The 27912-nt window shown below is 40.5% G+C and overlaps 2 protein-coding genes and 1 pseudogene across 3 annotated transcripts; all 3 read right to left on the bottom strand.

The window, feature by feature from the left end:
• Positions 1 to 1436: 1436 nt before the first annotated feature.
• Positions 1437 to 12144, bottom strand: LOC113010254 (zinc finger protein 501-like). Of its 2 annotated transcripts, XM_026149250.1 has the most exons (4): positions 11678 to 12144; positions 8865 to 9102; positions 2058 to 3296; positions 1437 to 1973 (listed from the first exon to the last, which is right to left on the bottom strand). In XM_026149250.1, exons 2-4 carry the CDS (start codon positions 9085 to 9087, stop codon positions 1885 to 1887), a joined length of 1551 nt encoding a protein of 516 aa, XP_026005035.1. In that variant the 5' UTR covers positions 9088 to 9102; positions 11678 to 12144; the 3' UTR covers positions 1437 to 1884. The 2 variants fall into 2 exon arrangements, with proteins under 2 accessions (XP_026005035.1, XP_026005034.1); XM_026149249.1 differs by having other exon boundaries at positions 1437 to 3296.
• Positions 12145 to 14781: 2637 nt separating this feature from the next.
• On the bottom strand, positions 14782 to 17095 carry LOC113010240 (tripartite motif-containing protein 16-like). The gene has a single exon (XM_026149225.1). It carries the CDS (start codon positions 16807 to 16809, stop codon positions 15130 to 15132), a length of 1680 nt encoding a protein of 559 aa, XP_026005010.1. The 5' UTR covers positions 16810 to 17095; the 3' UTR covers positions 14782 to 15129.
• Positions 17096 to 23621: 6526 nt separating this feature from the next.
• Positions 23622 to 27912, bottom strand: part of LOC113010253 (zinc finger protein 2-like) — a 12240-nt pseudogene continuing 7949 nt past the window's right edge.

Genomic DNA, 27912 nt, shown 5'->3' with positions numbered 1-27912 from the left:
GTAACCCATGTCCGTCAGCACAGACCCTCCCCTAGGCCCACTGCACGCATCCACGAGGAAACCGTCACCTAAGAGCCAACAGAGCCCTAAACAGGCCATGACCGCAACCCCGGGTTGAGCCCTCCACGGAAGATGCTCCTGGGGAATCCCCCGACGCCCTAAGCCTGTCCCTACCCCCACATCAATATGATCAACAAACAGAAAGTTCTGCTAATTTCTGTTTAACTCCATTAAGTTGCAGACAAAAAACAAAAATAAAACTAGGGTAGCGCTCTGCCCATAAAGTTCAACTGACAGCTAATCTATGTGCAGTGCATAAAGAAAATGATGGAAAGACAAACTAAAAGAAAATTTAAACCTCTTACACCATTAAAGACTTCAGTCGTTCGCAGTTTAATGAACTCAGCAGAGACTCCAATAAAGAGCAGCTGAGTCAATCTGGTCTGGACTCTGGAGGAGAGTCATGATTTCAGAGCCTCTGTAGGACAGAAAACCTGCATTTATAGTGGGATAGTCTTCTGCTTAAATAACAGGATCATTCAAAACCGTTGTGTGACTCTGGAGGCTACACCCATAGACTGTGTGTCAGAAATATGATTTGTGTTCAGTATTTGAGCAATTTTATATGGTTTCCATATTCTTAAAATTTACTTTTGAAGGCGAATTATCTCTATTTCCAGTTAGCATCGGACCTCACTGAACAAGCTGGGTGATGGAACAAGCTGATGCTTTAATTTGCTGAATTATTTTGCACATCTTGCCAGTGGTAACAACACAGGCAAAGTTTTCACATCCATTACACAACATGGTGAGCGTCAGTAGTTGAGGGATGAAGTCACATATGTCAACATACATTTGCATCAGAGAACAGTCTCTTCAATTTACTTTTATTTCTATTTCTATAATATGTGAAAACGAGAATATAAAATACCCCCCAATCTAACATCTCTCACAATACAAATGAAACTACAATGCTTTGTAGACTGCCCAAGAATTTGAACAGGGTACTGGGCTTAAGTATAACAGACCCAAATTCAAGCACACTGGGTGAAAAAGTCCATTGTAAAAATCTGAGTTTAAATAAATAGTTTCTCAATTTATATAAAACATAGTCAGACACCAAGAAACAAATTGTGGAAAAAAGCTAAATAAAGGAGAACATTGTTATGTTGTTTGCTGCAAAGACCTGGTTATAATCATTTTTGACATTTCTTTTTAAACTATAAAAATCAGAAAGGAATTTGGTTCCAGTAGATGGTGGCTCTCAAGCACAGCAATGTAAATCCCTCTCTTACACACACACACACACACGCACACACACACGTCTATATATACATTACATATGCATACACATACATACACAAAGCTGTGTAAACCAACTATAAATAACTAATCTAAACTTATATACATTAAATACAGAAATTAAATGAGGTGGAATGAATACTAATGAATATACATAAATAAAAAGCACAACTAACTAAATCAACATCACAACATGAAGTGACTTCCAGTCCATAATGACTCCAGATTTTTGGTCTTAGGTATTACTTGAATGATTTCAAATCTTTTGTAGGAAAACCAGAATGACTGATGAATTAAATGTTTGCAATAAAAAAAAAAAATGTTTTTTATAACAAAGTTGATTAGGTAAAAAAAAAAATTAACATCTACAATTAATATATACATGTTATCTGTACAGTTATCTGTACAGAAAAACATTCATCATAGTAACAAACCAATTAGTGTAACAAACAGTTGTTACTGTTACGGACATAAAATACCAAATTGAACTAAATATGAGGTAATCTTTTCCCTCATATATTGTAGTGAAGCTCCGCTTTGAACATTGCTCCATTTGAACTCTTTCCTCCACCTTTGACACTTTCATGTACTGTGAATTCTCATGTGCTTTTTCAAGTTTGTTGTCTGACTCAATATTTTACCACATATGTTACACAAGTTTGGCTTCTCACCTGTGTGAATTCTCATGTGAACTCTGAATGCTGACGCGTCACTAAAGCTTTTCCCACAGGCGCTACAAGAATATGGTTTCTCACCTGTGTGAATTCTCATGTGAACTCTGAATGCTGACGCGTCACTAAAGCTTTTCCCACAGGCGCTACAAGAATATGGCTTCTCACCTGTGTGGATTCTCATGTGTGTTTTTAAGTGGATCAGCTGACGGAATCCTTTCTCACATGTGCTACACCGATAAGGTTTCTCACCTGTATGACTTCTCATGTGAGTTTTGAAGAACAGAATGCAACTGAATTTTTTTCCACACAGACTACAAGAATATGGATTCTCACCTTTGTGGATTCTCATGTGTGTTTTTAAGTGGCTCAGCTGACGGAATCCTTTCCCACATGTGCTACAGCAATAAGGTTTCTCACCTGTGTGGATTCTCATGTGAGTTTTGAAGCACACAATGTCACTGAATCTTTTTCCACAGCTGCTACAAGAATATGGCTTCTCACCTGTGTGGTTTCTCATATGAGTTTTCAAGCTGTCCATATCACTGAATTTTTTTCCACAGGTGTTACAAGAATGTGGCTTCTCACCTGTGTGGATTCTCATGTGCCTTTTCAAGTGTGCCCCCTGATTGAATGTTTTACCACATATTTTACACAAGTGTGGCTTCTCACCTGTGTGGATTCTCATGTGAACTCTGAATGCTGACGCGCCACTAAAGCTTTTCCCACAGGCGCTACAAGAATATGGCTTCTCACCTGTGTGGGTTCTAATGTGAGTTTTTAAGCCGTTCATCTGAATGAATCGTTTCCCACAGGTGCTACAAGAATAAGGTTTCTCACCTGTATGGACTCTTAGATGGTTAAGCAGTCTGTATTTATACTGAAAGGTTTTTCCACAAATCTCACATTTTACAGACTTTCTACTTGTGTCAGGCTTACACTGACTATATGACATGAGCTGGCTCTCTACTCCACTTTGCTTTCTCTGATTTCTCCTCTTTGTGTTTGCATTTGTAGTTGATCCTGAGTGCACATGCTCACTTTCTTCCTGGCCTTGGCTCCACTCTGGCTGAGGACAGTTGTTAGAAAGAAAGTCACTGCTTGGTTCAGGTTCCTCATGAGTAGAAGTCACCATACATTTATTAGTCTCTTCCTTTAGAAGAAGCCGCTCTCCCTCCTGACTGGTGCAGGGTTCCTCCTGCTCCTCTTTAAATTCTGGAGGCTTTCGATCCTCCTGATCCAGACTGGAGATCCTTTCATGGTTAGAGACCTGTTGGTCTGCAGGAACCTCTTCCTCCTTACAGATCTTTTGATCTGAAAAGTCTCAAGAGACAAAAACAAAAACATAAAATGAAAAAAACCAAAAACTCGAACATTAAAAAAACAAAACAAAACATCTCATCAACTATTAGAAATTCTCTATGAGCATGTCGCCCACGTACGCCAGTGTAATTCAAACAGTTATGCTAGTGATACTGACACTTAGATACACCGGAATAAATTGAAGTTTGGGGAGCTACATACAAATCAAAAGATCTTGCTGCATTTTCTTACATATTAATTTTGTACATTACTACAATGAATTTTAAATAAAACCCCTCAGATGCAGTTTAAGTGCAGACCTTCAGCTTCAATTCAGTAGGTTGAATGAAAACACGGCATAAAAATGTGAGAAAAAAAATCATCATGTTCATTTCTAATACAGATGCTTGCTTTCTCCTTTTTAATACTCTACCAGGCCTTTACTGCAGTGACTTTCAGGTCTTGTTTGTTTGTAGGCCTTTCTGTCTCAAGTTTAGCTTTCAACAATAGAAATGCATGCTCAACTTGGTTAACGCTTGAGGGTCGACGGATGTGCTGACGCGCCAAAAATCAGACCACCAATTTAGGACAACACAGCAACAAGATGCAACGACCCAGAGTCTCCATTTCAACTTGGGTCGAAAGTGCGGACTTCAAACTTTATACCAGTTTTTAAATTGTGTTGACAGGCCACGTAAAACAGACGTATGATAAAAAATACACACAATGTTTTTTTCTGAATAAAATAGTAGTGTTTACAGTGGGAAGAAACTGTAAAAACAGTGTTTTTTTAAGGACAGCGCTAGCAAACATTCCTTTTTATCTTGTGAGAGAAAAAGACAAAACACCCCTTTCCTTCCCCATTAGTGAAAAAATGTACCATGTTGACCAATCGAAAATGATGTGGCAACATGTGGCATTTTGTTGTTTGGGAAGAGGTGGAGGTTTTAGGAGTGACACTGGCGAGTCAGAGCGAGCGAGCGAAAGAAAGCGAGAGAGCAAGTTTTGATGCGTGAGAGATTTGTCATACCTGCAGGTAGGGCTGCCACGATTTGTCGACTAGTCACGATTACGTCGACTATCAAAATCGTAGACGACTGATTTAATAGTCGACGCGTCGTTTGAAGCTTTGTAAGATCCCAAAAGACGCAGGAATAATAGCAGGATTTAAGAGTGTAATAACGGACTGAAACAGAAGATGGCAGCACTGCACGTACAAGGATGCCAGCTGCCGTTAAACCCCGAAGAAGAAGAAGAAGCAGCTGTGTCCCAGAATTCATAGCGCGGCCCAGCTTAGTTTCCAACAATGGCGGCAGCTAGTTAGTTTTAATATTACTCGTATTATTCTTTCCGGGTCACAAAATAAACGTTTAACATATTTTCAGGCGAGAATGTAGCTGTGTAAACCTCAAATATCGGCTCAGTTTATCAGGACACCACATATTTTCAAAAGCGCTCCGACGTTTTCGGAGACGTCTGTTACCCGCTAGCTCGATAGCTAGCCGGGGGCTAGGTCACTAGCGCCGTGAGAAGACCGGATTCCCGGCAAATTGTTTTCAAACCCACCGCCGTCTTTCGCTACTCAGGTTAAATATATATGAGTCACTTAGATAAATTAAAAATGTTGTTGTTTGGCTTTTTTTTTTTTTTGTATTTTATTTGTTCCTGAGTAAATCGGTTTGTCTGAGATTAAAGTTATAGTTTTTACACAGCTGAATAAACGTCAAGCAGACAGCTGATTATCAGAAGTGTGAGATACTGGAGAATATACTCCGGTGTCCTGTTATATTTTAGATAGCAAGGAGTTTATTAAACTTCACCGAAACAATCTGCAAATTTCATTAAAATTGAATAATCTATCATCTTGTCTTTATCTTTAGTTAGCACCTTAAAAGCTTAAAGCTGTAAGCTAATGATAGTTATATAAGAGCAGATGCTGCTGGTGCAATAAGCTGTAGTTTTACGTCCAGTGGATGATGATCTGATTAGTCGACTAATCGCATAAATAATCGGTGACTAGTCGACTATCAAAATAATCGTTTGTGGCAGCCCTACCTGCAGGGTTTATACCTGTGGTGTTCTTCTCAGTCTTATGTGTGCATTTTTAGGTACATAGTGCCATGTACCGATGATATTTGCAAAATGTGTGCATAATTTTTAGAAATGTACAATTTCTATTTGCATTTTAAGTTTCAAAAATGATTTGTTAAACATGTTTGTGGTTTTTACAGTAAAAAATATAACTTTTTTCTACTCGGATTTTAGGTTTTTTGTCTCAATTGTCGTCAGTCGAATCAGAATTTGAATTTTTTTTGAAAACATGGACATGGCATCCTTTGGATTAATGAGGATGACTTGCTTGTTCTTAGTGCTCAGGTCAAAAACTTTCTTCTCTGATGGAATTTCCTATCAAACTGGCTGCTTAGGCGTCAAGTTTCTAACTCGACAATGCTCACATCCAGACGACGGGCTTTTCAGTAAAGGCCTTGCATCAGCTAGACAATATTAAACCACATACTGCATTTATTCCAACAACATGGCTTTGTAGTAGTAGAGTCCAGGTGGTGAACTGGCCTGCCTGCAGACATGGCAAATGTTTCTTTCATCCACTGAAAATATTTTGCATGAAAGTGAAAAATATGAAAATGGAGACCCAGGACTGTTCAACAGCTAGAATCTTATATCAGAGAAAAATGGGAAGAAACTCAAAACAGCAGCTGCTCTCCTCAGGTCACTAACTGTTGTTAAAAGAAGACAGAAAACAGTGGTAACATGGCTCCGTCCTGACTTTTCTGTTGCTATCTTCAATTTCAAAATAAGCAAATGTTTTGTATATTTGTTTGTTTTGTTGTTTTTCTTCTACAATGTCCAATTGTATCTGTAGAAATTTTATATCCATTAACAAATAAAGACAATCAGCATCATAATATGAACTCATTTTCAGGTTTCAACATTAACTAGACACAAGATTGTTTCTACTTTCTCAACCAACACACTTCGGCTTGTTCCTTTTAGTTTATATTATTCCTGTACCCCTGAAAATAAAGTTTAAGTTCTAATTAGAATCCTACATTAGTAATATTTGTTTGTCTCATCTATAGAGTATTCCAAACTTTTCATACTTTGTTGGTAAAATTATTTAGCACTAATTTCCTAGCAGTGGCTGTACTGTCCTGTGACAATTACACCCAGCTGTATTAGGAATTAGGTTAAAGAACTGTTTTGCTTTTTAGTTTAACTGTTGTTAGTTTTGCCATATTTGTGCCTTACCAACAGTGTTGGGTAGTAACGGAATACCCCGGGGTTCCCTTTACTACGGTTCGGAGCCACGGACCTGTTTCATATACGCGCGGAATAGTTTTCTATATGAGACCCAGCAAAAAGTGTAGCCGTACCTAATGTCCAACCTACTGATACTCATTTTACATTAAGATTTAAAAGTACTGGTATGGCGAGTATCCTTCAGTAATAGTAATAAATCACACAGCAATTCATGTAGTTGTAAAAAGCATGTTAATATATTAAGTAATCCAAAGTATTCAGAATTAGAGATGGACCGATCCGATATTACGTATCGGTCCGATACTGACCTAAATTACTGGATCGGATATCGGAGAAAAATAAAAAATGTAATCCGATCCATTAAATATCACGAAAGCACCTCGCAAAACTTGCAACACGCCGTAACTCACCTCAGAACGTTAGCACGTCAGAGCAGTATGCATCACGTGATAGAGCAGCTGTGGCATGCGGGACCTGTCGGTGGTCTGGATAGCATGTGGAGCTTCGCTAGCAACCTGGCATTTCATCTCCGACAAAGTTATCCCGAGAGAAGTAAAGCAAGTGTGTAAGTCCATCTCTGAATGTTTGTAAAGCATTCCTGCGTTAAGCTTAACAAACGACTGCCTCTCGCTCTCCGGCTGCTACTTCAATCGTGAAACTTACTTAATTACTTGCTTAATGGGGCGATCGTGGCTCAAGAGTTAGGAGTTCGCCTTGTAATCGGAAGGTTGCCGGTTCGAGCCCCGGCTTGGACAGTCTCGGTCGTTGTGTCCTTGGGCAAGACACTTCACCCGTTGCCTACTGGTGGTGGTCAGAGGGCCTGGTGGCGCCAGTGCCCGGCAGCCTCGCCTCTGTCAGTGCGCCCCAGGGTGGCTGTGGCTACAATGTAGCTTGCCATCACCAGTGTGTGTGAATGTGTGTGTGAATGGGTGGATGACTGGATATGTAAAGCGCTTTGGGGTCCTTAGGGACTAGTAAAGCGCTATATAAATACAGGCCATTTACCATTTAATGATCAGCTGATCGGCTTTTCTGTCGCTAGTCCGTGTCTCTAGTTTGCTTTTGGCCCACTTTGCACCAGAAAGAGGAAACCAGCGGCTGAACAACAGCAGAACGTTTAAGCTTGATAAGCTGTTGTTAGAATTTATTTAATATTACTTTCTACACCAGGAGCTTTTTCTACGTAGCTGACGCTGGTAACTGTGCAGGGGCGGATCTAGCAAAGTTTAGCCAGGGGGGCCGATAGGGCATGAACAGGGAAAAGGGGGCACAAAGACATACTTTTCTTTCTTATTCTCATTTAAAATGTCTAGCTTTTAATAAATAATTATCTGACACCCAAAGTTTTAATTTGATGTAAAATGAATAGAAGTCAATTACTGTATATAGTGACTATTAAGTCTAATATACCCTAGTAAGCTATAGTACTTTTTACTTTGGGAAGGTACCATCTGTGCAGTCTGCAATTTTGTTGAAGAAAGATGTTGAATCTATTTAATATTTCTTGAAAAATAATTGATTTCTGTGCATTTTTTTTCCACACTGCATCAAATTAAGGTTGATTACGTCGATTAAGCATCATGAGGTGGCGCGTGAGGGGTGGTTCCCTATTTTTTATTTATTTATTTTTGTTGTTGCTGGGAGTTGGAACCCTATTAGTTAGGTTGCTTAATATTTATGCTAAGTACTCTTTAAAATACCAGAATAGGGAGGATGGTGTAGGTTTAAGTTTATTAGATTGATCAGTATTGCTGAACTATGAAATATTTTTTTTGTATACAGGTATAACAGAATAGCTTTAGTGTAGTTGTTGTTTTAAACTTGAGTATGAACTTATACAAAATGCAGCAAGATATTTAAAAAAACCAGTTTTGTTGATTAAAAAACATTATATCGGATTCATATCGGTATCGGCAGATATCCAAATTTATGATATCGGTATCGGACATAAAAAAGTGGTATCGTGCCATCTCTATTCAGAATACATTACACTCACTGAGTAACGAGTTCTGAATACATTACAAAATACATATATTCTGTAATACATTTTAAAAGTAACTTTTCCAACACTGCCTACTATTAGCAAACTTGCGAGCCACATGCTATGAAGCAAATCTATGGTCTACAGTGACCCCTTGTAGACATTGTGAGACATCGTTTCTGCTTCCAGAAAACCACAATTTGTGGGACTGTCAACTGCTCCTAAAAGAAAACTGAGCAACAATAACAGATATTACTTTTCCTTCTTCCCAGTGCAGACATCACTGATGCTTCACTCGTTCCTGCCTTCCTGATAGTTTCACATACCTTTGCTTTGTATCTGTATTTCAGGTTTCCAGATGGTATCCAGCAGTCTGAGCCTCTCCTGCCCGGTCCAGACCATGATGTGTTCAACCTCGTGACTGGTGCAGAGTTCCTCCTGTTCCTCCTTAATCTGAGGAGGCTCTGGGTCCTCCTGCTTCAGACTGGAGCTCCTCTCCTGGTTACAGATCTGTTGGTCTGCGGGAACCTCCTCATCCTTACTCTTCATTCTGTTTTGAGAATTCTTGAAAAGAGACAAGTGATAACGGGAGAAATTAAAAATGAACAAATGTGACAAATGTTTCAAGAGCACCGTGTGAGTGACTCAAGTTCTGATACTTTTATAAGCAAAATTAAGAATACAAAAACTTTCAGGTAGCTGCTGCCAGCTTGGTAAATGGCCTGCATTTGTATAGCGCTTTTCTAGTCCATAGGACCCCAAAGCGCTTCACACTACATTCAGTCATTCACCCATTCACACACACATTCACACACACAGCTTCACAGTTGCGCAACTGTTTGTCATTTTAACCTGCCACAGTAACAACCAAAAGTAATTATATCATTAATTATATTTAGATGGAGGATTTTAGAGTATTTCTCACCACCTGACTATGATCTGAGTCCAAATTTCAAATTAAAAGCTGTTTCACTTTGTTTGCTGATTTGTGCTTAAAGCTGCAGTATTTTGTTTTGTTTTTCATTATTTTCAAACTACGAAATAATTGCAGTCACAATAATAAATTAATATCATGTAAATTATTTAAACTGTACTTAAGTAAAAATATAGAATCACCATGGTGGGATGGTGGTTAACACTGTTGCCTCACAGCAAGAAGATTCTTAATTCGACTCAGGAGTTTGCATGTTCTGCTCCTCAGTGTGTCTGGGTACTCCAGCTAGGGCTGCCACAAACGATTATTTTTGAGATAGTGAACTAATCACATCATGCATCCATTGTTGTAAAACGTACAGCTTATTGCACCAGCTCGCACCAGCTCTTACATAACTATCATTAGCTTACAGCTTAAAGTGTTTAACGTATGTGCTCACTAAAAATAAAGACAAGATGATAGTTCATTAAACTTTTAATTAAATTTGCAGATTAAACACCACCGAGACAATCAATTCAGCAGTCTGCTCTTTGCTCCCTCAAATATAACAGGACATTGGAGTAAATTCTCAATCATCTCACATTTCTGTTCAGTTTTCTGTTTATTCAGCTGTGTGAAAACTGTAACTTTAATCTCAGCCAAACTGATGCACTCAGGAAACAATAAAACACTGAAAAAGCCAGATAATAACATTTATAAACTAAGTCACTTATATAACTAACCCTATAGATGAAAGCACATAACATTTTATTTTCAAAAGCAAATAACAAGCTTATAGAGCAGTAGTTTTCGGTTTTCAACAAAAGCATGCAATTTACTTTGTGTACAGTCAAATGGAGTTGAGTCAACTAGTGCCACCCGTGGCAAGGTGCCATAGCCTACAGCCAGATCAACTTGTGACACAGACATCTGCAGCACAATACATTTGTAACTTTCAATTTTTTCTGTTTTTGTGTCTTGCGAATAAACCTTTTTTATATAATTATATTATGCATTTATTTTTGGCCTACATCAGTATAAAATGCCAAATTATATACACAAAGTTATTGAAATCACCAGTCCTGTTGATTATCATGATTTTAATTTTCTTTCCCATAACAAAGAAATACGTCTTGAACAAATATATGACACATTAATATTTCACATCCTGTTATCATAGCCTGCCTGTGTAGAGAATACATTAACATGGCAAATGTATTGTGCATGAAACAAATTCAAACGAGGTGCAGATGTGTGTCACAAGTTAATCTGACTGTAGGCTTTAGGCACTTGACCACAGGTGGCGCTAGTTGACTCAATTTGAGTGAACATAAAGTAAACTGCACGTTTTAGTTGTGCAGCGAAAACGCTGAAATCGGAGTAATAACACGTACGAGGGGAACAATAACGAAGACAAGATTCTCCCGATCGTTTACTCTTGCTGTCCTGTGAACAACATCGGCGTGGTGTTAATTGTTTGCCGTTTTCGCGATCGCCTCGCGCACGAGAATATCACCAGGTAAACTCGCGACATTTCTAAACATTTTGTTATTAAAGAGCAACAAGACTGAGGGAGTGTGTTTGAGGTAACCTTATAAATGTCACGGATGACACATTTGGTTTTATTTGCTGTTTTGTCGGTAGCGGCTACTGAAAAGCAAGCCTACCACACATCTGTTCGCCAGTTAATCCGGAACACTGGCCGCGAAGAATTACCGTTCACTCGCAGAAAAGGCTCATCGATGGTGGCTGAGATCGCGGCACGATCATCAGCCATTGCAGCCTAAGGCTCGGGGAAACGAGCCCGCCATCCCTTTATAGTGGCCGAGCCCACTGGCGATAAGGAAAGGTAGCTCGTCATAGAGGACTCACGCTCGGGGAGACGTTTTTATGGTCGACTTAATAATGGAATAATGGCATGCATTTATATAGCGCTTTTCGAGACCCTCAGAGCGCGTTACAATCCCACTATTCGGTTCTATACTTAGGCTCCCAGAAGAGCCTCGAGAACCCTGGTGCTGTCTTTGCATACCTCCACAATGCTATGTTATTTAATCTTTTAAAAAAAAGGAGATTTCCTGCGTACGACCAGAAAGAGCTCAAGTACCGCGCGTTCCACAGTTTTAAAATAAATAACCTACAACATCTGCACGGCAACCACGTGGTGCGAGTTGAAGGTTTCTCTCACAGATTCTTTCGTCCGCGTGTTTAATACTAAAATCTTACCGTTTAAATCAAAGGGACGCACTTATGTGATGAGCTGCTGGTTGAATTTAGTCTGCGCTGATGGTTGATCTCACCCTGGTCGATTGTTTCTTAACCTCCGAGCAGATTTCTACCTTGAAAAACTCTCAAACCACTGTTGTTTGTTTGTTGTGGAGTTTGAGTGACGTCATTTCCGCTATACTTCTTCTATTAGAATTTCGAGTAGAACTGGCGCACTGCTGCCCTCCTCGGGTCATTCGTAGTCCAAATAAAAGTCCTTCCAAACAGTCCAGTGCTTTGCAGAAACCCGAATAAAGAATTTTAGTTCCCCAGTGATCCAAGCCAAGTATTGACTTAAACAGTCTGTAATATTCTGCAGCACAACTGGAACAGACTGTCTAAACATGTAAAGTAATGACACCCATTCTTTTCATTCTGTTATTGCTTTTTCCACATGCTGTTTTTTTGATGATGGATCCACATTCAGAAGACCCAGTGCTTATTAAATTTAATTAATTAATTTTATTTATATAGCGCCAAATCACAACAACAGTCACCTCAATGCCCCCCCACCCCCCACCCCACAGGTTCTCCAGCCTTTAGATTGATTTTAGTGTCATCTTCATTAACTGAAGTTTCTGTATGTTTCCTTATCATTTCATTCATTTTCTTCACTCCTTAACACATATCTGAGCTCCTTTGTGAACAGTCTTGAACTTCATTTTGGACCTGTTTTAATCACTCTAGCAGCTACTATGTTTGTCATTTCCACTATTTTTCTTGCACTAAACTATTTGCACTAAACAATAATTTCAGATAAACTGTAATTCCATTCATCCATCCTGCTTTTCTCAAATTTCTCTGTGGCTTTTTCACAGTTAGAAGGAAATGCTTCCCAGTCTGCCTTACTGAAGTCAAATGAGCAAAGTCATTTATTTTATTCAGTAAAGCATTCCAGAGCTTTTCAGAAGACAAGGCCTATGAACCAAGTGATGCTTCTGCAAGGGCCTCAGAAAAGTAAAACGCTACACTCATCCACACAAAAGCGTGTCTTTCATCTCTTCTAGGAGGAAATACTATATTTATATTGTTATATATTATAATTAGTCCTCCAGTGAAGTTAGTCTCATATCACATGTGGCTGCATTACATCCTGCAACACCTCGACCGCCCGGGAACTTATGCCATGGTCCTGTTTGTGGACTTTAGTTTGGCTTTTAACACCATCGTGCCTGAACTTCTCTCCTCCAAACTATCCCAGCTCAGTGTGTCACCAGCTGCCTGTCAGTGGATCACCAGCCTGACAGACAGGAAGCAGCAAGTGAGGCTGGGGGAGATCACCTCTGAAACTCAGTCCCTCAGTATTGGTGCCCCTCAAGGATGTGTCCTCCTTCTACACTAATGACTGCACCTCCAAGAACTCGGCTGTTAAACTCCTAAAGTTTGCAGATGTCACCACCGTCATTGGCCTCATTCAAGATGGTGATGAATCTACATACCGACAGGACGTTAAGCAGCTGGTACTCTGGTGCAGTCAGCACAGTCTGGAGCTGAACACTCTTAAGACTGTAGAGATGACAGTGGTGTTGGAGCTATTTGTTCTTTATTTTTTATTATTTTTGAAATTAGTTAAAGTTCGTTGTTAGTTAACTTATATTTTGGGGTTTATTTACAAGTTTATTTGTAGGTTAATATTTGTTTCAATGTTTTGTTTGTTTGATGTTACTTTGTTAAATTAGTCAGTAAAAGCTGTAGGGCCATTTTGTTTCTATAAATAAAGAGACTGGTATAGGACCAGCATGCACTGGGGTGAGCCTATGGGTTTTTACCAGAGCAGGAGAAGCAGCAGGAAGTAACTAAAAATGGATCTTGTTATTGCCAAACTGGATGAATAAACCATAAAAACGCAACTTTCAAGTTTGGACAGTGGACTTCTTTTGCCTGCATATGGAATATTATCGCAGTGCAGCAGTGGCTTGTGGACTTTTAATTGCGGGATGTTTGGTTGGTCAAACAAAAGGAATTGCCACTACAATTGGACTTCAGGAGACATCCCTTAACTCTGCTCCCCCTTACCATATCAGACAGCCCGGTGTCTACTGTGAAGATCTTGAAGTTCCTGGGTACCACCATCTCCCAGGACCTGAAGTGGGAGACCAACATCAACTCCATCCTCAAAAGGACCCAGCAGAGGATGTACTTCCTGAGACAACTGGGGAAGTACAGTCTTCCACAGGAGCTGCTGATCCAGTTCTACACTTCAGTCATTGAGTCTGTCCTGTGCTCCTCCATCACAGTCTGGTATGGTGCAGCCACTAAACAGGACAGGAGCAGACTGTACAGGCAGCAGAAAGGATCATCGGCGCCCCCCTGCCCTCCATCCAGGAGCTGTACCTCTCAAGAACCAGGAAATGGGCAGGGAAAATCATCACAGACCCCTCACACCCTGGACACAGACTTTTTGACCTGCTGCCTTCTGGCAGACGGTACAGAAGCCTGCAGACCAGGACCACCCGACACAGGAACAGTTTCTTTCCCCTCGCCATCTCCCTTCTAAACAGTTGACCTGTATTAAATCCCAGTTCTTTGTATTCCTTACGGCAAAGAAAGACACGGCTCAAAGTGGTCAAACTCAAAAAATGATCTTTATTTTACGTTACCGGGAAGGGAGACCTGAACACACGAACACACAAGCTCAGGTCTGAAGCACAAGCAGGAAGCCTAGTTATTTATATACTTCCTCTAGACGTCACACACACTTTAAGTTTCGATCAAACACCCTACTTAGTTTCACTTTCTGCCCGCAACTCATGTTCTCTGCAAAAGCATGCAGTTTCCTGTCAGTACTTTTGGCACAGACTGTACTCAGAGTTGGGCCTCTCTTATCCATAAAACAATATAATCAGCAAATAAGCATTCAGATTATATTATGTCACACTGCTCCCACTGCCAAACTGCAGCTGCACCTTATGTACATTCTGTAGTATTCATTCCACCTCATTTCATTTCTGTATTTAATGTATATAAGTTTAGATTAGTTATTTATAGTTGGTTTACACAGCTTTGTGTATGTATGTGTGTATATAGACGTGTGTGTGTGTGTGTGTGTGTCAATATACCAAACAGATAAATGTATTTGTTTCTTTCTAAAGTAAAGACAAAAAAAACTGCTTGACAAAGAATGTTCTGCTAATTTCTCTGTTAAAGCCCATGAAGTAGAAGACAAAAACAGGTGGAGAAATATTTGTGTAAATAAAATTCATATCGATCACTGGTACCTTCAATGGACAAACAAACACAGGAAGGATCCCCTTTAAAAACTCAAAAACATCAAGAGAACAAAATGAAGATGTCAAAGTACCACCCATAATGTTTGACAGACAGCTGATCTCGGTGCAGAGCAGAAATGATGGAGAGAAAATAAAATGGAAACTAAAATATAGATTTAAACCCACAATATGAAAGTCTTCGGTCTATTTCAGTTTAATGAATTCAGCAATATCTCCATAATTGGTGTAAAGTCTAAGCCCAACGTAGAGCGGCTGAGTGAATGTGGTCTGGACTCTGTGGAGGAGAGTCATGGTTTCAGAGACGCTGTAGAAGGACAAAATACCTGCTCTGTGATCCAGGTACACTCCTACTCTGGAGGAACAAGGACCTGAAATGGGAATTTCAGTGTTGTTATGCCAAAATGTGTAACTATTTTTGGAACAATCTAGTGCCCAAGACTTGTCATTACGACCAAATCCACATTCATTTCGAATCCCTGCTCTGCTGATATTCCTATATGCAACTGCTACAAAAACTCCCCCTCTCCTCACCACCTCCCAGTAACAACGTCCGGTCAGGCTCTCTCTACTCAGGACCTGCCACCATCCAGTAAATCTGTCTGGATGATCCAAAAAGGATTGTTGATGATACATGAATGTTACTTTTCTGTTCTCGTCTGATAATAACAGCTGTTTGTGTGCTGTGTTTGGATCCAGTGAGATTTTACATGAATATTTTAAGAATCCAGCTCTGGTCTTTGGCTCTGCTGGTGGATCTGACAGTAAAACATCCACTTCAGTGACTGTCAGTGAGATGTTTGTCCATTCCTCTCTCAGAATGTCCTGTAGTTTATCTCTGACCTCTGACACAGCTGCTGTCACATCCTCAAAGTAGCTCAGAGGACGGATATTGATGCTGGATGAGTCTGTAGACTCACTGAGTGCTGACAGTGAGGGGTAGTTGTGTAGAAACTGGATGTGATCCTCTGTGTGTGAGAGCTGCTTCAGCTCAGCATCTTTCCTCTTCAGCTCAGTGATCTCCTGCTCCAGCTTCTCCTGAAGCTCTTTGACTCGACTCACTTCAGTTTCCTGCTGGGATCTGATCTGCTGCTTCACATCAGAGCTTCTTTTCTGGATGAGATGGATCAGCTCAGTGAAGATCTTCTCACTGTGCTCCACTGTTTGATCAGCAGACTGATTGATGGCCTCCACCTCCTGTTGAAGCAGCTTCACATCTTTCTCTCTGTCCTGGATTCTCTGCTGGATGTTTTGTCGACTCACCTCCAGCTCTCTCTGCCTCTCAGTCCTTTCTGCTGCAGCTGAGACTGTGTCGTGGCCTTTATGTTCATCCACAGAGCAGAGATAACAGATACTCTGCTGATCAGTACGGCAGAACATCTTCATCACCTCATCATGACGAGAGCAGATGTTCTCCTGGAGCTTCTTGGAGGGCTCCACCAGCTTGTGTTTCTTTAATGGAGCCACATCATAATGAGGCTGAAGGTGTTTCTCACAGTAAGAGACCAAACACACCAGACATGATTTCACAGCTTTCATTTCTCTTCCAGTGCAGAAATCACAGGCCACATCTTCAGGTCCAGCATAGCAGTGATCAGCAGGAGCAGCTTGGAGTCCAGTCTTCTTCAGCTCCTCCACTAAAACTGCTAACATGGTGTTTTTCACCAGGACAGGCCTCGCTGTGAAAGTCTGTCTGCACTGAGGGCAGCTGTAGGTTTTCTTCTCCTCCTCTCCATCCCAAAAGCCATTAATACAGTTCATGCAGTAGCTGTGTCCACAGGGAATAGTCACTGGCTCCTTCAGCAGATCCAAACAGATCGAACAAGAGAAAGTTTCTTGGTCCAGCTGAACTCCTTTCTGCGCCATTTCTCCTCTCAGTATCAGCGACTGTATGAGTTTCACTTCCTTATAATTGAAAGCATTCGGAGCTCTTATCTAAACAACATGAGTTAGCTCTTCTGCGTCGCTGCACATTGATTACAGCCATGTTCAAAGTGCAGACCTGAAGGGGAGGGAAGAAGGAAATATATGGACAGACAGTAGGTGCTGAGTCAGAGAGCAGGAAGAGGAGGGAGGATTATCAGGCTATGATTAATTCTAAGAGGAAAGATGTGTGATTAGTACTTCTTATAACAGAGCTTGCTTCGCATTTTAAACAGTTTTAAACAGTGTGTTTTAAAAGGTCTTTTAAAATAATCTAAGTCTGCGAAATTAATTCATCTTTTTATTTGTTTCAGTATTTAAAATACTCCATATAAAGAGAGAACATAGTGAATAACTTTTCAAAACTGAGCTGAGAACAAATGTAGTCCATTTATTTTTTATATTTTTAGTTACAAAACAGAAAATTCCAAATGCTCCTAAAAGAAAACCGAGCAACAATAACAGAGATTTATAACGTCTCTTCCTTCGTCACCTGTTTGTTTTTCAAGTTGCTTTTGACAGTTAGTTCTTATACTCTTGTCTCATGTGTGACAATATAGGGCACATGCCTTTATTGTTCATAGCAGGAGGTGTTTAAATTTTCATCCTCTGACTTGTTCTCAGGACGTCTAGAGACAATAATCAAGTGCACTCAAAGGAACTTTGCTTCAGTGACCATGCCCTTAGCCCACAGTGGATATTTGTAAGGGGGTGATTGCAAAACATTGCCGCTGTCACGCAGTTTCATATGATTGAGTCGTGTGTTTATGAGTCAGTAACTGTTATTTCATTGGCAGGTTAAGTGGATTATGCTGGTTATAACTGTTAAAGTTATATGTCTCATTTACAGATTATTCCAAACTTTTCATACACACTAAAAAATGCTGGGTTATTTTCATAATCAACTTCTGTGTAAAAGCTGTAGGTTCGTAAATCGGGTTATTGTGACCAAATATTGGTGCAAAAGTCATGACTCAGGAGTTGGGATGATGATGTGTCGGGTTCTTCAGTTCACTCCACAGCTTGACTAATCTGTTGGGTCACAGGTTGGGCAGCTTTGATAAAACATTGAGTCAAAATTTCACACAATTGTTTGGGTTGAAGATAAGCCTCAGAAGAAGCCACATCAGTCTTCACACTGCCATGTTCAACTAGAAATGACCTGATCAGATATCACTGGACTTCTCCACTACTCAGGGGCGATTCTAGGATCAGAGCTTTGGGGGTGCTGAGCACCAGGAGAGCTGCCCAGCCAGCCAAGATAAACTTTACTTGTCACAATGAGACTTCTTCCCCATCTCTGTCAGTCCTGATTTTATGTCTTTATTTCCAGAGCCGGCTCTTTTTAGTGAGCCGAGCCGAAAGAGCCGGTTCTCTAAAAAGAGCCGAAAATCCCATCACTAGTATTAAGCCTTTTGGTTCTTAGTCAACAGAGATTGACAGACCACGTGACTTTCGCGCATTGCTTTGTGGGTACCCGTGGCAACAACATCAAGACACTGCATCAAACACTAGCATTTCCAGCACCGGTAATCATTAATTCTGAGGTTTTAATCCCTACTTGCATTTTATTTGCCCCAAAAACAGTTATGTACAAAATGACGAAGAACTCGGCAGGTCCGTACGAAGACAGATTTGACGAAAAGACCAAAAAACAAAGTACGAGGAAAAAATCAAAGGAGAGATTTTCAATCTCTACACACAACGCTAAGTTGTTAAAGGGTTAACCTGGCAGGGCTGAGAATGTTGGTTGACCCTCCTCAGTATACAGCTAATCTGTTCTTCACTTAAGCTGGGCATACAGTGTGTGATTTTCGGCCCATTTTGAGATGATTTTTCAGTTGTGCGTTGACCGTTTTGGGGATCGGCCCGAGTTTCGCCTTAATCGTGTGTCTTGTAGTATACATGGGGTAACAAGAAGTGATTAACACCTCACGACCAGCTCCCAATCAGCAATCGTATGGTTGAAAGAAAATCAAACCTTTTTGAAATCCTGGTCGCCCCTCGTGAGCAGTAACGCGTTACTGTAATCTGATTACTTTTTTCAAGTAACGAGTAAAGTAAGGGATTACTATTGCAAAAACGGTAATTAGATTACCGTTACTTTCCCGTAGGAACGCTGCGTTACTGCGTTACTAAAACCGTGATTTTTTGCGAGAATGGCTCACGACAGTGACGTAAGCGAGTGCGCCGTTAGTGACAACAGCTGTGTGCAGATCAACAATGGATCATATATCGAGTGCGGAGAGAGTATGAGCGTGCAGCGTTTAAAGCGTGGAAGTACTGACCTTACTTTGAGTTTGATTCCATAAAAAGTGACAAAAACATTAGTGTCCGTTGTGTGTGGGAAGAAAACTTCTTTTTACAGCGAAAAAACCCCCTAAACTTCCAAGCAAGCACCGAGTGCGCAACGACGTAATGGGAAATTCACAGAGAAACTCATGGATTCTTCAACTGACCGCGGCACACCTGCACCAGGGTAAACCTCCGCCTACCCCACTCCTGCTTTACAGGTGAAAATAGAGCAACAGGACCGCTGAGTCTTTGACTTTATTTATTTTCTGCTGTGTTTTACTTGCATCTATTTGAAAGAGTGAGTGTAAACACAAAAACTATTTTCTTTTATGTGCTGGAATGTGCAGAAAATAGGTTTAAATGTTAAACTAATTTATTCAAGTCAGAGAATGTTGCATATAATTAAATTTTTGCTTGATGCATAAAGTTAAAAGATTAAAACTAATAAAACAAGTTTTAAAAAGAGACTTTTCCATTTGATTACAGAGGGGCCGATGGCGCGATATGGCAGCCTCGCTTCTGTCAGTCTGCCCCAGGGCAGCTGTGGCTACAACCGTAGCTTGCCTCCACCAGTGTATGAATGTGAGAGTGAATGAATAGTGGCATTGTAAAGCGCTTTGGGTGCCTTGAAAAGCGCTATATAAATCCAATCCATTATTATTATTATTATTATTATTGTATGATGGATTATGCAGAAAAAGTAGAATTGGGCTGAAAGATCTATCACTTTATTACCTATTCAGGTTGTAAATCGTGTTTTTAAAAAGTAACTAAGTAATTAATTACTTTCGAAAATAAGTAATCAGTAAAGTAACGGGATTACTTTTTGGGGAAGTAATCAGTAATTACTGATTACTTTTTTCAAGTAACTTGACCAACACTGCTCGTGAGGGTATCGCATAGTAATGTGCAGCTCGATACTGAAATATCGATTCGTACGATACCAGTCATTTATGTTCTAGAATCGATTCTCATAATAAAATATCGATATTTTAGTAATTTAGGGTAAGTTTGTAGTTTATCATTAACAGGAACACAGTGGAAAGAAACTATATCATTCGGATTGTCTACATAGGAAGGAACTACTTCCTCTTCCACCTTTCATAGTCATGTGCGAAATACGGCTGCATAAATGTGTCGCAGCCCCTTGGCGTGTGCACTCACAATAATGGCTGAGCATAAATGGAGTCATGTGTGGACGTATTTTACCTCCACAAACAGCTGAGACATGGTTTGCAATACATGTGGCAAGAAAGTGAGGTGTTGTGGCAACATCACTAACCTTGTCAAACACCTCAGAATAAATCATATCACAGAATATGATGAGCGTATGTTGAGGTGAACAGAAGAGGAGGAGAGGACAGGGACAGATGCTGCTAGGGCGAGACAGACGTCTCTCATGGAGTCCTTTAGTGCTGCAGGCAGGCAACGTGTTCAAATAGCGCACAGCTTCAGTTTCTTTATTTCTATATGATGAATTCTGCATTTTTAAGTGATAAGAACAAGTAATCTGATGTCCTGTAATCATTATGAAGCTATAATTTGAGATACAATAAATAAAATAAGTTTTTGTACAAAGTATTGGTATCGGATCAGCATAAGAGACCAAGACCTCTGATACCCGACCTGACATAGACACAGACAAACAGGCACCCACAGATACAAAGACTCCAAACCTCCCTTCGCCCGCTCATATGTAGTGTTGATGCATGTGTGTTCTAAAGTGCATTTAAAACCCAGGAGGGCATGGAGCTACCTGCCAGAGAGCAGCAGTTAAGCGCATAGCCCCTCCTGATAGCCCTCATTGTCTATGTGTATTTAAAATTGAGAGGTGGGCAACAATGCTAGGGGTGAGGTTGTACACCCTAAAGGTCTTCTGGATGCCGTGTAGTGTGCACACCCCCAAGATCCTATATGTATGTGTTATGAGAGTGTGAGTAATGTCTAAGTTGTGGGATAAAATTGAGGGACAGGCAGCCAGAAGGGGACAGAGGGGGGGATGCCTTACCTGCACCCTGGTGACACACCTTTACCCCAAGGACCTACATGTGTGGGTGATTGTGGTGGAGCGGGAAGACTGAGGCAGCTGGAGATGGGGAGGGAAGGAAGGGAGGGGCAAGTGACCCCTCCCTGGGGCCAGCTCCCCCGCTGACCCCAGTAGGCACCCCCATACTCTGCAACCCACCAGGGAAAGGGGGCCCAGGCCCATCCGGACCGGTTCAGCAGCGCCGCCCGGCCCCACAGAGCCCGGGACAGCCCACCCGACCCCACCACAGAGAAAACTGCACCCACTCTGTCATCCACTCAGCTTCCAGACTACACAAGACAATAGACACCCAGGCTGAGATGTTCCTCCACCTCTCCTATATCTCCCCCTCCTGCAGAGTGAGTTCCTGGAGAGAGGAGACCTCCTGCAAGATGTAACACCCCCCCCACCAGTTGAAGAGTCCCCCAGGTGGCTCTGGCGGCACCCTGCGCCAGGGCTGGGCCCCCATACACCCGCTCGCCAACAACCCCGGCGACACACCAACCAGGACCCAAACCCCAAGGCCCAGCCAGGGCCCCAGCCAAGAAGAAGGCGCACCCCCAGAACCCCACGCCCGTCCCGGACCCACCCAGGGGCAGCCAGGCTACCAGGTCAGTAACCCATGTCCGTCAGCACAGACCCTCCCCTAGGCCCACTGCACGCATCCACGAGGAAACCGTCACCTAAGAGCCAACAGAGCCCTAAACAGGCCATGACCGCAACCCCGGGTTGAGCCCTCCACGGAAGATGCTCCTGGGGAATCCCCCGACGCCCTAAGCCTGTCCCTACCCCCACATCAATATGATCAACGAACAGAAGGTTCTGCTAATTTCTGTTTAACTCCATTAAGTTGCAGACAAAAAACAAAAATAAAACTAGGGTAGCGCTCTGCCCATAAAGTTCAACTGACAGCTAATCTATGTGCAGTGCATAAAGAAAATGATGGAAAGACAAACTAAAAGAAAATTTAAACCTCTTACACCATTAAAGACTTCAGTCGTTCGCAGTTTAATGAACTCAGCAGAGACTCCAATAAAGAGCAGCTGAGTCAATCTGGTCTGGACTCTGGAGGAGAGTCATGATTTCAGAGCCTCTGTAGGACAGAAAACCTGCATTTATAGTGGGATAGTCTTCTGCTTAAATAACAGGATCATTCAAAACCGTTGTGTGACTCTGGAGGCTACACCCATAGACTGTGTGTCAGAAATATGATTTGTGTTCAGTATTTGAGCAATTTTATATGGTTTCCATATTCTTAAAATTTACTTTTGAAGGCGAATTATCTCTATTTCCAGTTTAGCATCGGACTTTCATTGAACAAGCTGGGTGATGGAACAAGCTGATGCTTTAATTTGCTGAATTATTTTGCACATCTTGCCAGTTGTAACAACACAGGCAAAGTTTTCACATCCATTACACAACATGGTGAGCGTCAGTAGTTGAGGGATGAAGTCACATATGTCAACATACATTTGCATCAGAGAACAGTCTCTTCAATTTACTTTTATTTCTATTTCTATAATATGTGAAAACGAGAATATAAAATACCCCCCAATCTAACATCTCTCACAATACAAATGAAACTACAATGCTTTGTAGACTGCCCAAGAATTTGAACAGGGTACTGGGCTTAAGTATAACAGACCCAAATTCAAGCACACTGGGTGAAAAAGTCCATTGTAAAATCTGAGTTTAAATAAATAGTTTCTCAATTTATATAAAACATAGTCAGACACCAAGAAACAAATTGTGGAAAAAAGCTAATTAAAGGAGAACATTGTTATGTTGTTTGCTGCAAAGACCTGGTTATAATCATTTTTGACATTTCTTTTTAAACTATAAAAATCAGAAAGGAATTTGGTTCCAGTAGATGGTGGCTCTCAAGCACAGCAATGTAAATCTCTCTCTTACACACACACACACACACACGCACACACACACACGTCTATATATACATTACATATGCATACACATACATACACAAAGCTGTGTAAACCAACTATAAATAACTAATCTAAACTTATATACATTAAATACAGAAATTAAATGAGGTGGAATGAATACTACAGAATATACATAAATAAAAAGCACAACTAACTAAATCAACATCACAACATGAAGTGACTTCCAGTCCATAATGACTCCAGATTTTTGGTCTTAGGTATTACTTGAATGATTTCAAATCTTTTGTAGGAAAACCAGAATGACTGATGAATTAAATGTTTGCAATAAAAAAATAATAAATGTTTTTTATAACAAAGTTGATTAGGTAAAAAAAAAAAAATTAACATTTACAATTAATATATACATGTTATCTGTACAGTTATCTGTACAGAAAAACATTCATCATAGTAACAAACCAATTAGTGTAACAAACAGTTGTTACTGTTACGGACATAAAATACAAAATTGAACTAAAATATGAGGTATCTTTTCCCTCATATATTGTAGTGAAGCTCCGCTTTGAAACATTGCTCCATTTGAACTCTTTCCTCCACTTTCATGTACTGTGAATTCTCATGTGCTTTTTCAAGTTTGTTGTCTGACTCAATATTTTACCACATATGTTACACAAGTTTGGCTTCTCACCTGTGTGAATTCTCATGTGAACTCTGAATGCTGACGCGTCACTAAAGCTTTTCCCACAGGCGCTACAAGAATATGGTTTCTCACCTGTGTGAATTCTCATGTGAACTCTGAATGCTGACGCGTCACTAAAGCTTTTCCCACATGCGCTACAAGAATATGGCTTTCTCACCTGTGTGGATTCTCATGTGTGTTTTTAAGTGGATCAAGCTGACGGAATCCTTTCTCACATGTGCTACACCGATAAGGTTTCTCACCTTGTATGACTTCTCATGTGAGTTTTGAAGAACAGAATGGCAACTGAATTTTTTTTCCACACAGACTACAAGAATAATGGATTCTCACCTTTGTGGATTCTCATGTGTGTTTTTAAGTGGCTCAGCTGACGGAATCCTTTCCCACATGTGCTACAGCAATAAGGTTTCTCACCTGTGTGGATTCTCATGTGAGTTTTGGAAGCACACAATGTCACTGAATCTTTTTCCACAGCTGCTACAAGAATAATGGCTTCTCACCTGTGTGGTTTCTCATATGAGTTTTCAAGCTGTCCATATCACTGAATTTTTTTCCCACAGGTGTTACAAGAATGTGGCTTCTCACCTGTGTGGATTCTCATGTGCCTTTTCAAGTGTGCCCCCTGATTGAATGTTTTACCACATATTTTACACAAGTGTGGCTTCTCACCTGTGTGGATTCTCATGTGAACTCTGAATGCTGACGCGCCACTAAAGCTTTTCCCACAGGCGCTACAAGAATATGGCTTCTCACCTGTGTGGGTTCTAATGTGAGTTTTTAAGCCGTTCATCTGAATGAATCGTTTCCCACAGGTGCTACAAGAATAAGGTTTCTCACCTGTATGGACTCTTAGATGGTTTAAGCAGTCTGTATTTATACTGAAGGTTTTTCCACAAATCTCACATTTTACAGACTTCTACTTGTGTCAGGCTTACACTGACTATATGAACATGAGCTGGCTCTCTACTCCACTTTGCTTTCTCTGATTTCTCCTCTTTGTGTTTGCATTTGTAGTTGATCCTGAGTGCACATGCTCACTTTCTTCCTGGCCTTGGCTCCACTCTGGCTGAGGACAGTTGTTAGAAAGAAAGTCACTGCTTGGTTCAGGTTCCTCATGAGTAGAAGTCACCATACATTTATTAGTCTCTTCCTTTAGAAGAAGCCGCTCTCCCTCCTGACTGGTGCAGGGTTCCTCCTGCTCCTCTTTAAATTCTGGAGGCTTTCGATCCTCCTGATCCCAGACTGGAGATCCTTTCATGGTTAGAGACCTGTTGGTCTGCAGGAACCTCTTCCTCCTTACAGATCTTTTGATCTGAAAAGTCTCAAGAGAACAAAAACAAAAACATAAAATGAAAAAAAAAAACAAAACTCGAACATTAAAAAAACAAAACAAAACATCTCATCAACTATTAGAAATTCTCTATGAGCATGTCGCCCACGTACGCCAGTGTAATTCAAACAGTTATGCTAGTGATACTGACACTTAGATACACCGGAATAAATTGAAGTTTGGGGAGCTACATACAAATCAAAAGATCTTGCTGCATTTTCTTACATATTAATTTTGTACATTACTACAATGAATTTTAAATAAAACCCCTCAGATGCAGTTTAAGTGCAGACCTTCAGCTTCAATTCAGTAGGTTGAATGAAAACACGGCATAAAAATGTGAGAAAAAAAACATCATGTTCATTTCTAATACAGATGCTTGCTTTCTCCTTTTTAATACTCTACCAGGCCTTTACTGCAGTGACTTTCAGGTCTTGTTTGTTTGTAGGCCTTTCTGTCTCAAATTTAGCTTTCAACAATAGAAATGCATGCTCAACTTGGTCAACGCTTGAGGGTTGACGGATGCTGACGCGCCAAAAATCAACCACCAATTTAGGACAACACAGCAACAAGATGCAACGACCCAGAGTCTCCATTTCAACTTGGGTCGAAAGTGCGGACTTCAAACTTTATACCAGTTTTTAAATTGTGTTGACAGGCCACGTAAAACAGACGTATGATAAAAAATACACACAATGTTTTTTTCTGAATAAAATAGTAGTGTTTACAGTGGGAAGAAACTGTAAAAACAGTGTTTTTTTAAGGACAGCGCTAGCAAAACTCCTTTTTATCTTGTGAGAGAAAAAGACAAAACACCCCTTTCCTTCCCCATTAGTGAAAAAATGTACCATGTTGACCAATCGAAAATGATGTGGCAACATGTGGCATTTTGTTGTTTGGGAAGAGGTGGAGGTTTTAGGAGTGACACTGGCGAGTCAGAGCGAGCGAGCGAAAGAAAGCGAGAGCAAGTTTTGATGCGTGAGAGATTTGTCATACCTGCAGGTAGGGCTGCCACGATTTGTCGACTAGTCACGATTACGTCGACTATCAAAATCGTAGACGACTGATTTAATAGTCGACGCGTCGTTTGAAGCTTTGTAAGATCCCAAAAGACGCAGGAATAATAGCAGGATTTAAGAGTGTAATAACGGACTGAAACAGAAGATGGCAGCACTGCACGTACAAGGATGCCAGCTGCCGTTAAACCCCGAAGAAGAAGAAGAAGCAGCTGTGTCCCAGAATTCATAGCGCGGCCCAGCTTAGTTTCCAACAATGGCGGCAGCTAGTTAGTTTTAATATTACTCGTATTATTCTTTCCGGGTCACAAAATAAACGTTTAACATATTTTCAGGCGAGAATGTAGCTGTGTAAACCTCAAATATCGCTCAGTTTATCAGGACACCACATATTTTCAAAAGCGCTCCGACGTTTTCGGAGACGTCTGTTACCCGCTAGCTCGATAGCTAGCCGGGGGCTAGGTCACTAGCGCCGTGAGAAGACCGGATTCCCGGCAAATTGTTTTCAAACCCACCACCGTCTTTCGCTACTCAGGTTAAATATATATGAGTCACTTAGATAAATTAAAAATGTTGTTGTTTGGCTTTTTTTTTTTTTGTATTTTATTTGTTCCTGAGTAAATCGGTTTGTCTGAGATTAAAGTTATAGTTTTTTACACAGCTGAATAAACGTCAAGCAGACAGCTGATTATCAGAAGTGTGAGATACTGGAGAATATACTCCGGTGTCCTGTTATATTTTAGATAGCAAGGAGTTTATTAAACTTCACCGAAACAATCTGCAAATTTCATTAAAATTGAATAATCTATCATCTTGTCTTTATCTTTAGTTAGCACCTTAAAAGCTTAAAGCTGTAAGCTAATGATAGTTATATAAAAGCAGATGCTGCTGGTGCAATAAGCTGTAGTTTTACGTCCAGTGGATGATGATCTGATTAGTCGACTAATCGCATAAATAATCGGTGACTAGTCGACTATCAAAATAATCGTTTGTGGCAGCCCTACCTGCAGGGTTTATACCTGTGGTGTTCTTCTCAGTCTTATGTGTGCATTTTTAGGTACATAGTGCCATGTACCAGATATTTGCAAAATGTGTGCATAATTTTTAGAAATGTACAATTCTATTTGCATTTTAAGTTTCAAAAATGATTTGTTAAACATGTTTGTGGTTTTTACAGTAAAAAATATAACTTTTTTCTACTCGGATTTTAGGTTTTTTGTCTCAATTGTCGTCAGTCGAATCAGAATTTGAATTTTTTTGAAAACATGGACATGGCATCCTTTGGATTAATGAGGATGACTTGCTTGTTCTTAGTGCTCAGGTCAAAAACTTTCTTCTCTGATGGAATTTCCTATCAAACTGGCTGCTTAGGCGTCAAGTTTCTAACTCGACAATGCTCACATCCAGACGACGGGCTTTTCAGTAAAGGCCTTGCATCAGCTAGACAATATTAAACCACATACTGCATTTATTCCAACAACATGGCTTTGTAGTAGTAGAGTCCAGGTGGTGAACTGGCCTGCCTGCAGACATGGCAAATGTTTCTTTCATCCACTGAAAATATTTTGCATGAAAGTGAAAAATAGAAAATGGAGACCCAGGACTGTTCAACAGCTAGAATCTTATATCAGAGAAAAATGGAAGAAACTCAAAACAGCAGCTGCTCTCCTCAGGTCACTAACTGTTGTTAAAAGAAGACAGAAAACAGTGGTAACATGGCTCCGTCCTGACTTTTCTGTTGCTATCTTCAATTTCAAAATAAGCAAATGTTTTGTATA

The sequence above is a fragment of the Astatotilapia calliptera genome, chromosome 18 (genome assembly GCF_900246225.1).
Source record: "Astatotilapia calliptera chromosome 18, fAstCal1.2, whole genome shotgun sequence".
Taxonomy (NCBI): domain Eukaryota; kingdom Metazoa; phylum Chordata; class Actinopteri; order Cichliformes; family Cichlidae; genus Astatotilapia; species Astatotilapia calliptera.
Note: the sequence above shows the minus strand (reverse complement) of the source record. Positions and strands in the feature narration are given on the sequence as shown.

Excerpts from the sequence above, each read along its gene's own strand:
- LOC113010240 (XM_026149225.1), bottom strand. The coding sequence starts at position 16,809 with ATGGCGCAGAAAGGAGTTCAGCTGGACCAAGAAACTTTCTCTTGTTCG.
- LOC113010254 (XM_026149249.1), bottom strand. The coding sequence starts at position 9,087 with ATGAAGAGTAAGGATGAGGAGGTTCCCGCAGACCAACAGATCTGTAAC. Across the intron at positions 3,297-8,864 it reads AATACAGATACAAAGCAAAG|ACTTTTCAGATCAAAAGATC; the intron begins GTATGTGAAACT and ends TTGTCTCTTGAG.